This window comes from Monodon monoceros, unplaced genomic scaffold (genome assembly GCF_005190385.1).
Source record: "Monodon monoceros isolate NGI ecotype Baffin Bay Population unplaced genomic scaffold, NGI_Narwhal_1 Contig2418_ctg1, whole genome shotgun sequence".
Lineage (NCBI taxonomy): Eukaryota > Metazoa > Chordata > Mammalia > Artiodactyla > Monodontidae > Monodon > Monodon monoceros.
In genome coordinates, this window is record NW_021698322.1 from 3966 (window position 1) to 16807 (window position 12842).

Genomic DNA, 12842 nt, shown 5'->3' on the forward strand with positions numbered 1-12842 from the left:
TCTCAGAGGTCTCTGAGACTGTCCTCAATTCTTTTCATTCTTTTTTCTTTTTTCTGCCCTGTGGTAGTTATCTCCACTATTTTACCTTCCAGGTCACTTATCTGTTCTTCTGCCTCAGTTATTCTGCTATTGGTTCCTTACAGAGAATTTTTAATTTCATTTATTGTGTTGTTCATCATTGTTTGGTCTTTAGTTCTTCTAGGTCCTTGTTAAACGTTTCTTGTATTTTCTCCATTCTATTTCCAAGATTTTGGATCATCTTTACTATTATTACTCTGAATTCTTTTTCAGGTGGACTGCCTATTTCCTCTTCATTTGTTTGATGTGGTGGGTTTTTACCTTGCTCCTTCATCTGCTGTGTATTTCTCTGTCTTCTCATTTTGCTTAATTTATTGTGTTTAGAGTCTCCTTTTCGCAGGCTGCAGGTTCGTAGTTCGCATTGTTTTTGGTGTCTCCCCCCAGTGGGTAAGTTTGGTTCAGTGGGTTGTGTAGGCTTCCTGGTGGAGGCGACTGGTGCCTGTGTTTTGGTGGATGATGCTGGATCTTGTTTTTCTGGTGGGCAGGACCGCATCCGGTGGTGTGTTTTAGGGTGGCTGTGAACTTAGTATGATTTTAGGCAGCCTCTCTGCTAATGGGTGGGGTTGTGTTCCTGTCTTGCTAGTTGTTTGGAATGGAGTGTCCAGCACAGTATCTTGCTGGTTGTTGAGTGGAGCTGGGTCTTAGTGTTGCGATGGAGATCTCTGGGAGAGCTTTCGCTGTTCGATATTTCATGGAGCCGGGAGGTCTCTGGTGGACCAATGTCCTGAACTCGGCTCTCCCACCTCAGGGGCTCAGGCCTGACACCTGGCCGGAGCACCAAGACCCTATAAGCCACTCGGCTGCTAGTGCTGGAGGGTCTCCTGCAGAGGCGGGGGGTGGCTAGGGCTCGGCTGGGGCTCACGGCCAGGACAAGGATCTGGGAGCAGAAGTTCTCTGTTATTCTTTGAATAATAGATGTAGTGCAGATATACGTTGTGACTGTAAAACGTAGAGTCATTTGCTTTAATAGTTCTCTGAATGTCTTTGGAATTTGACAAGCTTTCCCAGAACACAAGCCTGAAGAGAAAGCCAGTAATAGCCGGCAGGTTAAACTGAACTCTCAAGAACTAATTTGGGGCCCACTTTAGCATAGACTAATAGATGATCAACGCCTTAGAGTTCTATCGTATTACCTAGGACAGGGTCACATTTGTTTTAATTACGACAGGAAACATTTTTTGAATGTATGTAGCCTTCGAAAAAAAAAAGTCTCAGAATTACCTGTCCCTCAACAATGTAACTTCCAAAAGTAACATATTTTGATTGCAAAATGTCTACTTAGGGACAGAATTAGCTGCATTACTATATGAGATTGTCACCTATTTAGATAGTTAAATGTTGGCATATAGGATCATATATTTTTAAAATATGACCTTAATGTTAATTAAACTCTTGCTTCTCTCTGAAAGCAGTTAGAGAGCATTGCCAGTAATTGATTCGAGTCATTCCAATTTTGTTAACAGTGCTTCTGTATCATCATGATATCTATATATAAACACAGGTTTGTTTCATTTTTGAATGGGTTGATTTCTACTCAGAAGAATAGAAATTACCATCCATGCTTTGACCTACTGAAAGTAGTCTTTATGGTTCCTCAAAGTTGTTCCAGCTAATCCAGACTTTAGAAATGTTATTTGGAAGCATAAGCATTAATACCATGGGGTAGTATATAGTAATGTGGCAAAGAGAACTCAGAACAGTATGCTTAGTATCAAAAATATTGAGAGAGTGGATTAGGGGGAAATTTTTATCTTTGTTTTCTTTACAGCTCTGCCATGAAGTAAAGCTTCGGAGGAAAATCAACATGAGTGAACGTGCGATTATTGATCTTGATCGTGAAAAGGCCATTCCAGACAAAATGATGGAATCTTCTCCAAATTATCCCAATTCAAGACAATGTGAATTTACAGGGATGAATCACAGGGATGGTCTGGGGAGAAAAGGTAAAACAGAGCAGAGCTTACTCAGTGAAAGAAATCAAATGTGTAAGGAACAAAAAACAATCAAAAAATCAAAAGTAGAGTTAATGGATTCTATGGCCACAGACAACCAAAAGGAATGTGAGACCCCGCCTGACCTGAGGACTTCTGAGGAAGAGAACAAGAGGTGCTCTGGTGCCCTCAACACAGTAAGTAAGCCAGGATTGGCCTAGAACTGTTTCTAAAGACATATTTACATTTCAAAGGGCTAACATGCTATTGCTTATATGTATAAAGGCTCTTGAAGAACTTGCCAAAGTTAGTGAAGAATTATGCAGCTTTCAAGAGGAAATTCGAAAGCGTTCTAACCACAGAAGGTAGGCTGGTACATCTATGATGATTTTTATGTTGGAAAATCAAAAAGAATGTTGTTTTTAGTTAATGAATCCAAACTTCCTTTAGCATCTAACACTTTGTTAGTGAGAATTAATAATGCTGTTAAAATATGTTATCTTAGGAGATAAAAACTTAAATTGTATGTTTCTCTGTTCACTAATTCTTAAAGCAAATCTTCTAGTTCTCTTTGTAGTTTGACTCTTAGGCATACTTTACTTTTTTGGTGTTTAGTGAAGTTATACTAACCATAATAAATTAACAAGTATACTCCAATGGAGTTCTTTTTTATTTTGAGTATTTGGCCAGTGGAAGAGTATACTGGGTTAATTTAGTTAAATACATCTTTAAACTATGTCAAATTTAACAATGGTGTTTTAATTATATAATGATGTTCTACTGAAACATTTTCAGCCATTTATTTTTCTACATTTATTATATATATAATGGAAGCATTCATAATTTTCAGAATAACATATTATAAATATGTACACACATACATATTTATACAGTGCTGTAAAACATGCTCTTTCAGTTCAGAAGCACCCTTATAACTGTAAGGGTAGGTTTTAGCCAAATTGAAAAATAAATTGGAATTCTCTACAAGTTAAGTAAAGATGGATTGTTCTAGGATCACCATTTATCTCCTAGTGGGGCAGTATACTTCTCTTAGAAGCTATAGGAATGTGGACCCTTATTTTTCTTTAGCTTTTTGGAAGCTCAGAGAGAATTTTTGTGCTGACTTACAACAGATTTTCTTACCCAACCATGTTTTTTACATAATTTTGCCTTCCACTTTTCCACTGAGCTTTTGCCTACTACTCTCTGCTAATGGGTATTTGTCTGCACTTTATTGTAAGCTATCTCGTAATATAAGTTGAAGAGATATAAATATGATTTATATGTATCAATATGATTAATTAATGTTAATTTGTGAACCCACATTCTTGCAATATTTAGGTTTTTGTTTCAATAATTCTTACTTGCCAATTTTTTTTTAACAAACCACACCTGGTATAAAGTTCTCACTGCCACTTATTGCCTTTCGAGAAAAGCTTAAAATCCTTAGTATGTAATTCAAAGTCATTACAGTTTGACCTAATATTTCTCTTTTATTTGCCATCATCTTTCCCACTTTTTTATATTCCATCCACACCAGAGTACTCACTGTTCCTTGAATAGCCACACTATTTGTACTGCAGCTCTCTTTTGCTTATATGTCCTTTACTCATAAAATTTTTAAAAAGATCATCACTTTTCTTTTATGCCCAAATAACACCTTCCATTTGGTATTGCTCATGTCTGTTTGCGCTTTGATTCAGATTTCTGTCACACTACTTAGAATGTTATTTCAAATTCAAGGGGAGGAGTTTGAGCTCAGAAGACGTTATAAATAGGAATTCAGTAGGCAAAGTGGATATAAGGAAATGGCAAGAGAAAACCTATAGAAGTGGGAGCGCCAATAGCAGACACCCAAGAGACTACACACAGTCGAGTCTGAGTGTAGGTGAAGTTTAGGTAATAGAAAAAAATGAGAGACACAGCTAAAAAGGTAGCTTGGGTCAGACTATGTATATAGAGTTGAATACAACACTGAGAGGTGGCCTTTATGCTGCAGTAAAGGGACTTGAAGTTTTGTACTATGGGATTTATATGAAAATAATGTTTAAGGAAGTTGTGACTCCTTTTCCTATAACAGAATCCATTGCTTTAGCCCCAGTGTCTTTTAAGAGTTTATCGTAGGGCTTCCTTGGTGGCGCAGTGGTTGAGAGTCCGCCTGCCGATGCAGGGGACACGGGTTTGTGCCCCGGTCCGGGAAGATCCCACATGCTGCAGAGTGGCTGGGCCCATGAGCCATGGCCGCTGAGCCTGCGCGTCCGGAGCCTGTGCTCCACAACGGGAAAGGCCACAACAGTGAGAGGCCCACGTACCGCAAAAAAAAAAAAAAAAAAAAAAGAGCTTATCATAAATAAAGTCATAACTAATATACCATGTTTTATAATTGTCTAGGATGAAGTCAGATTCTTTTCTCCAGGAAACACCAGTTGTAACTAATATGCCTTATGGAGATCACATGATCAACAACAACCAGTGCATTACTCCAACCAGTTTAGAAAAAGAGAAGAAGAAAAATAGAAAGAATCTGAGCTGTACTGATGTTTTCCAAAACAATTCTAAGAAAAAAGGTGGAATTGATAAAACTGATCTGCAAAGAAGTGAAACCCCACCAGTTCCTCCTCCAAGAAGTACATCTCGAAATTTTCCCAGCTCATGTTCTGCACAAGCCCATGAAAGTTTGAAGGAAAGTTCAGACCACAATGGCTGGGTGGCCCAAGAAGGTCAAGGCAAAAAGAACTGCAACCCTCATTTCCTCTGGAGGCACGACGAGATGCCTACGCTGTGTCTAAATGAAAGGAAGACTTTGAAAGATGGTATCACATTTTCTTCTTTGGCACCAGAAACCAAAATAGATAAAAAGCCTTCATGTAATGAAAATGTTGGACTTACCACGTGGTCATGTGACACTGGGATTGGTGCAAAAAATAGCCCCTCTACACCATGGTTTCAGAAAACCTGCTCTATTCCCAATAAGCCAAAATATGAAAAGGTGATTCCAGATCACCCTGCTAAGTCTCATCCTGATCTTCACATAAGCAATGTCTGTAGCTCCTTGGTGACACAGAGCAGCAGCCCGCTGAGAAGTTTCAGTTGTGGCTTTGAAAGGACTACTAGGAATGAAAAGCTGGCAGCAAAGACTGATGAATTTAACAGAATCGTATTTAGAACAAATAGAAATTGTCACGCAGTACAGCAAAGTCAAAGCTACTCAGAACCATCTGAAGATCTTCAGCCCTGTGATACTTTAATTTCTTGCACAGATAACATCTCAGAAAGTGACAGTGTTTCTGACATTCTGAAAACCAGTGCCCCCGTGCCTGTGCCCAGGGAAAATGTGCATGATAATTCCACCAAAAAACCCACAACAGGCCTATTTAGACAAATGCAGGAACACATAAGCCCTAGCAGTTACCGGAATATGCTCCACGAGCATGACTGGAGACCAAGTAATTTGTCTGGCCGACCAAGGTCAGCTGATCCCAGGTCAAATTATGGTGTGGTGGAAAAGCTGCTGAAAACCTATGAGACATCAGCGGGGTCCGCATTGCAAAATTCTAAATGCTTCCAGGCTAATTGGACCAAATGTAATTCTGATGTCAGTGGTGGAGCCACATTAAGTCAGCATTTTAAAAAGCTCCAAATAGAACAAGAGCTTCAGCAAAAGCCAGCTATGTGTGGAGCACAACAAGTGAAGCAAGGAGCAGATCGGAAAAAGGTAACTGAGGTGAGAAAGAAATTTAACATATTTTGGTAGAACTGCACCCATATTTAGCAATGGCTCCGAGTTCAGTCAGTTGCCCATTCATATAAATAGAATGTAGGCACATGTTTTGACATCTTCTTAGTTCCTTGACCCTTCATTTGTGAATAAATATAAACCTTAGAATTGTAACTCAAGATGAACTTTTAAAAGCATAGTTTTTAAGTCTGGGTTTAGCACATTATAACTTTTATTTAAATTCTGAAATGGCACAACACAATCTAATAAATTAAATTCTTAAGAACCTCAAAAAGATCAAATGTTTGCTGTGTTTCTTTCTTGAAAAAAATATTCTGAATGTGCATCTGTTCATTTATAGAATCTTATCCTGTTAAAGTGTTTATATTTTTAAAAGTATATGGGAAGTATTTATAAATAACTTGCACTTTTCGGTTATTAGCTATGGTTGGTTCAGTCATTCCCAGAATTTGATTCATGTTCTTCCTCAGGGGATTAGTCACATGAATATGAGTTTGGGTGAAAAAAAATCATTTAAAATAGTGCCTTATGCAGTTCTCTTATTGTGGAGCTAAAAGGCAGTATATGAAAAGAAAAATGATAGTATAGCGTAAAAAAATTTAAGGTCATTATTATTTGTATAAATTCTTCGTGTGGAAATTGCCCACCCCGCCCCCCCAAAAATGGGTATTTAAATAAACTGTTATTCTTTCTTTATTCCAGTTTGCTTGCAAAAGAGTATAATTTTAGAGGAGAAAAAGAGGTTGAAGAGAAGAGATTTGTATTTACAATGAAGAGCTATCCATCAGCACATTTTATGCATAATTTATAAAAAATTACAAGGTGACATACTGTTATAATTAGCCAATGCTTTGAAAGTCCTGGTTTTACATAGTGCGATGTATATGCACCATTGTTTTAAACAAGGCAGGTTGCCTCCTTCTTGTGTAAGAAATTATTTTTATGAGGCTTTCAAGCCCTACAAAAGTATCAGTTTATATATAGTTTATCAGAAACTTTGCCTGTTTGCCCAAAGTACAAATAATTAATCCTGCTTTTCTATTTTTTTTTTTTTTTTAGTTAAGCCCATAAATACCTGTAAGGTCCTGTGGCTTCAGACGGGAAATGAAAGCACATATACAATAATCAGCCAAAATTCTCATGAACAAATATTACTAAATATCTCCCATTTTTGTACTGATAGGAGGTTTGGGAAGGGTCCTCTGCTGTCGATCGTTAAGAGTAGTTCTCCATCCCTTCCACCCAGGAACAGGTTTACAAAAATAAGACTCCAAGGAGAGAAAAAGCAAATGCAGGTTACTTTCATAGAAATAAAGGTTGTCCTTACTGCCCGTCTCAGGTGAAAGAGCACAGGCTTTGTTAAGAAGGTCAATAAGAATCAAAGTACAAAATGTGTCATGAAAGCTTTTTAACTGTTTCTTAATGGCAAGAGTCCTAGAATGCTTTTCTTCCATTAAAATAAAAAGAAAGAGAAGTAGGAAGAAATGAAAGAAAGCGAAGGGAAGAGAAGGGAAAAGTTTTCAGTCTTCAGAAGATACCCAAGATAGATCGCAACTCTTTCTTAGCAAATAGAATGAAGTTATATTTTAAAGTATTTTAATGATAATTTTGAAACTTTTTAGAGATAGTAACAGTGGTTCTTAGTGGAAAAAAAAAGATAGCATCAGACAAATCATTTGGTGGTTTGTGTGTCTTTTGCTTATGATTTCTAAAAGTGTCAACTTGACATAAAATAACTGGACATAAATTAATTCTTCTTTAAATTATTATCTTTAAAAAAAACCACTAAAATATCCTAACACTCCACTAAGAAAAATCTTTAGTTCTATCTTATCAATTTTATCTAACATGAACTTTTGAGTTCTAACATAACATTAACTCATAGTTAGTTCTAAACAGAAATCAGTTGTATTAAAACTTGTCAGTGTGGAGATCTACAAGATTATCAAATGCCATATTCATATTAAAAGTGAATTGTTTCGATTAAAACATTCAAGACCAGGAATAGCTTCTTTAATTTTCAATGTTTTTTCTTGCTTGTAAACACGGTAATACAATACATTAATCCTATAGTTGGGATCCATAATATATTAAGCTCATTGTTGGTGCCTGAATAGTGAGATGAATGTCTTCATTTGTGTCTTAAGGAATCCGTGGCAGTGAAATGCTCACATGGAAAAGGATTTTCCCGACCTGCTAGACCAGCAAATCGCCGTCTCCCGTCCAGGTGGGCATCCAGATCTCCATCGGCACCCCCTGCCTTGCGGAGAACTGTCCACAACTTTCCCATTTCTCTGCGATCAGAAGCATCGATGGTCTGAGTCTCTGGCCTGGATTGCTGGATTACAAAAGTCCCAATTGCCAAACAGAGTATTCTGAGTGTTCACAACCAATTCTGTCTCTTTCAAGATTACTGGGACGATTGAAATCTTAACTTCCCATCAGTCTTCAGTGTTTTTAATCTATGGAACAATTATCCTCCTGTATTTTGATTTTTTAGATCAGAATTTTTTAATGCCATCCTCATTAATTTGCCAATATGATTTAAGTTGAAACAATGTACTATATTGTATATTCCAACTTTCTTGCAAGTGGCAGAAAGCAAGGTTATTTGCATGGCCGAGTGTTTTGTAGGTGCATGTGTTGATATAGGAAGTATCAGTATGTATTTAGATAAGAAAAACTTATGTGCTAGTGTTGACTTTGAAATTATAACATGTATACCTATATATTCTTTGTGTTTATTTAAAATTTTTAAAAATATACAGTATTATTTATATTTTTTATACCTTTTAATAGGTATCCACTTAAGGCTCTTGAGGTACCTATATTAACTAACCACTTCCTTGGTCCCAGCTACATACAAAACTAATTATACATATATCTAACGTTAGTAGATTTCTACAGACAACTCATAGTTCCTTAACCCATATAAATATAGACTAATACCATTGATCTCCTTGTTTACTCTTTTAAATAAACAAAAGTGTCACAGGTTTAAACAGATTAGCCTTCTAAAGCAAACATAAAATGTTCACAAAAGCTTTGATATATCATTCAGCAGTCCATTGCGGCTTTCCCTGTATACTTGATCCTCAGAGCCAGCATCCTAAGACTGCTTTATAAACGACGTGACTAAACCATGAATTCATTTTGGCAACTTCAGTAACAAAATACCTTAAATAGGATATAAAAAGAAATTTAATTATGCTGAATTCTACTCTTTGGTAAAATTATAGTAAATTTTTGTTCAGCTACTTTATTTGGAGTCCTACATATTGAGAGGTAAGTTATTCACTTTTTCCTTTTTCTAACCTTTCCCCTAAAATTAGTAGATAAGAGACGAATTCAATTTTTTATTAACAAAGAAAATCAGGAATGATATTTCATTGAGAACTGAATTATATTTCTTATAGTGTACTACATTAAGAAAAGCCTTAAACTAACCTTTGGCATCCATGGGGCAGCATAAGGGGCAGAAACTTTTTTGGGGCCACAGTTCATGAACAGTGAGCATATTATATCTATATTGAGAACTGACAGAAATATGAATGTTGAGGTGCTTGGAATTCTACATGAAAGATCTTAGAAGCAACTTTGCTCTCCATTGTCTCTATGTAAAACCAGCTACATTATTAGATAGTAATTCTATTTAAGCTTTTCTTTACTAGCAAAAAGGTTAAGGAATTCTTATGGCAAAAGTATTCAAAGAACCTTCTCCTTGTGATACATTCTAACAATTTAGAGAGATTCACTTCATTATACCATGACTTGAGGTAAAGTAATTAATTTTCAAATCCCAGACTGCCTTAAAGGCTCAAGACTGTTGCATGGTGATGGACAGATTCATACTTACCAGTAGGAGAGCTTCCAGGAGTTGAGCAGAATTAAACTTCTAGAAGGTGAGGTTGGAGCAGATAATAAGTAAAGGCTATAGATCCAGTCTTTTAATTCTTGTTTCTTTCAGGAATATCCTTTTCCATAGGAAGACTATCAGAGAAAAGTAACCTGGACATTAAATGATGTCACTCATATAATATGCTTTTCATCTAGAAGGGAGAAAACACTGGGGAGGTGGTAGCCTATGGCATAAAATGATGGACCTGGTAGGAAGATTCTGCTGTGTAACATTGGAGAGCCTGCCCAAGGGCTGTGTGACATAGCTGCTCCTCTCCTTCACTGCATTCCAGGTAGTCTGATGTGGATCTGTGGTTCCTAACTTGAATTACAAGTCAGAATATTGAAGATTGTTTTTTAAATTAGATCCTGACCTCACCCCATAATTACTAAAGCAGAATTTCCAAGGGTGGGGAGGGAATCTTGAGTCCTTAATGAAACAAAGCAAAATATTTGATGATTAGGGAGATTTGGAAGCAGTGACATTGATTCATACCCCAGTGGATGGGCACCATTGGGTAGTCATGTTACTTCTCTGGAACTTGCCTTTGTTATCTGTAAATTAAAAGGGTAATATTGTCAGGCATCACAATTTTATGCCACTTGTTCTAACCATTTGAATGAAAGAGGGGAACACGTTTTAACATCTTGTGTTGACAAAAATCATAGAATATTAGAGCTGAAAAAAACTTAGCATCTAGTCCAACTCCTTGATTGTAAAGACGGAAAAACTAAAACAAAGATTATTTGAATGTTCTGTTTTCTCTCTTTAAATATTTTACAATTTTTATGGAAAAACCTACGAGTTAAATGGAAATTATCCTTGAAAATACATGTTTGATGTATCGTGATTTTTAACCAGTAGTTTTTCTACTTTGGATGGGCATTTTCTTCCCAACATACCCTTTATTATGCCATCATTGCTGGATTTAAGGGATTTGTAAACATTTCAGGAGCACTTGATTAGATGTTTTCCCTGGCAGACTTTTTGGGGGTGGGATATCTTATATTATTTCAATAGAGGGTTATTGATATTATAGGTTGATCTCAGAAAGGAATAAGAATGAGGCAGAGAAGAGTGCTTGAGTTTCTGTGGGTGTGCGTGTGTGCACACGCGTGCACAACCCTTGCCCGAGTTCTCCATATTCCCTTATGCCCGAAGCCAAATATAAATGATGTTGCATAATTCATTTTATCAAAAATTATCTGTAACTTTCATTTATTTTTACATAGACAATGAAGATGATGAGATATTAACATGCACAAAACGTGATTTACCTCTACATAGAGGATTTAGCCAGACTCCATGTCATCCTGAGAAAACATCTGGACCTAAAAAAGGAGAATCTGCTTTCCTACAAAGATTTTTTAAATTATTTTGAGGCACACTTGCTGACAAACAACTACTTGATAATAAAATCTCTTCAGTCATTGGAAGCTATCAAGTAAAATAGGTGGGGAAACACGTGCTGTGGCATCGGTATACGTGAGGAACATTTTTATTTTCCTCCTTTTCTGGTGAAACTCCAGCTGAGAGTTTTTTAAAGTCTAAACTCAAATATGTACACAGTTCAACCTAGCTTCTCCTAAAATGTTTCTAGACAGTAGAGTCTAAAGACCAAGCCTGCCTGATTCCTACACCCAGCCGAATGCCAACACATCTAGTTTCTCATGTACTGACACCATTTTGTGCCCATTTTTCTGCTTATTGAGTCCGATTAAGTTTTGTTTAAAAAAGGAATACTCTGAAATTTTCTTTTACATGATGAAATTAGTTAAATTATTTTTAGGCATATTACAATTTCTAATATAGTACGATTTTACTTCAAATTCTTAACATTTCTTTTTTTTTTTTTTTTTTGCGGTACACGGGCCCCCCACTGCTGTGGCCTCTCCCGTTGCGGAGCACAGGCTCCGGACGCGCAGGCTCAGCGGCCATGGCTCGCAGGCCCAGCCGCTATGCGGCATGTGGGATGCTCCCGGACCGGGGCACAAACCCGTGTCCCCTGCATTGGCAGGCGGACCCTCAACCACTGCGCCACCAGGGAAGCCCTGCACATTTCTTCTTAAATAACAAGTACCTTTATCAGAATCTAGAACCATGACTTACTCATTTTACTATAGCTCAGAAAATATGCTCCTTCAAAAAATGAGCTTCATGAAGCAAAAAAATCAAAGCAAAGAAAAAAAAGTTGGGGGAGGAGTTTTAAGGCAAGTGTCTACTCAACATTTTTTAATCTTTGTCTCAATGGGAAAAAAATCATAAGACTTAAAATCTGACATATATTTCAATGATCTCATGAATCCAACAGGTAAGACTGGCAAATTCTGAAAAAAGAAAAATTCTGTTTATATGAAGCTGTGATGGAGTCTAGAAATGAGAGAAGAATCTAGAATAGGAAGGACCTTAGAAACCACACAGCGCAATCTCATCTAGAGGAGAGAAACCCGAAACTTGGAGAGGTCTGCATGGCTGCCAAGGTTATAGGGCCAGGAACCCAGCCAGATTCAAACACCAGTGGTTTGCCTCCTTGTACACCCATGTGCATCTGGGACTCGATGGTTTGCAAAGCACATTCATATGCCTAGACTTATTTACTTCTTAACAACGAGCTTCAAGGCAGCCATTGTGATTTCTCATTACAGAAGGAAAAATTAAATAGTCAAGACAATAGAATAAATATTTCCCAAGATACTGTTTAGAAATAAATAGGTGGCTCTTCGACTCTTAGTTCAGGTTCTTTTCCCAAAGAAGAGAAGAGGAAGGCAAAGAGTGAATAGTTCCTTTTCACTTATGTTTTATGCATGACAATGGAATTGTTTATTTTGCTTTCATTGAGAATTTCTCTTAATTTTTTTATTAATATCTTTATTGGAGTATAATTGCTTTACAAGGGTCTGTTAGTTTCGGCTTTATAACAAAGTGAATCAGCTATACATATACATATATCCCCATATCTCCTTTCTTGCGTTTCCCTCCCAACATCCCTATCCCACCCCTCTAGGTGTTCACAAAGCACCGAGCTGATCTCCCTGTGCTATGCAGCTACTTCCCACTAGCTAGCTATTTTATATTTGGTAGTGTATATATGTCCATGCCCCTCTCTCACTTTGTCCGAGCTTACCCTTCCCTCTCCCCGTGTCCTCAAGTCCGTTCTCTACTTCTGCACCTTTATTCTGGTCCTGCCCCTAGGCTC

General features: G+C 37.1%; 1 protein-coding gene across 2 annotated transcripts; it reads left to right on the top strand.

Annotated features, from left to right (window-relative positions):
* Nucleotides 1–1706: 1706 nt before the first annotated feature.
* On the top strand, nt 1707–8518 carry KIAA0408 (KIAA0408 ortholog). 2 transcript variants are annotated; one of them, XM_029224772.1, is made up of 4 exons: nt 1707–2206; nt 2295–2374; nt 4401–5724; nt 7896–8518. In XM_029224772.1, exons 1-4 carry the CDS (start codon nt 1754–1756, stop codon nt 8067–8069), a joined length of 2031 nt encoding a protein of 676 aa, XP_029080605.1. In that variant the 5' UTR covers nt 1707–1753; the 3' UTR covers nt 8070–8518. The 2 variants fall into 2 exon arrangements, with proteins under 2 accessions (XP_029080605.1, XP_029080520.1); XM_029224687.1 differs by having other exon boundaries at nt 1709–2206; nt 4401–5733; nt 7896–8516.
* Nucleotides 8519–12842: the final 4324 nt, after the last annotated feature.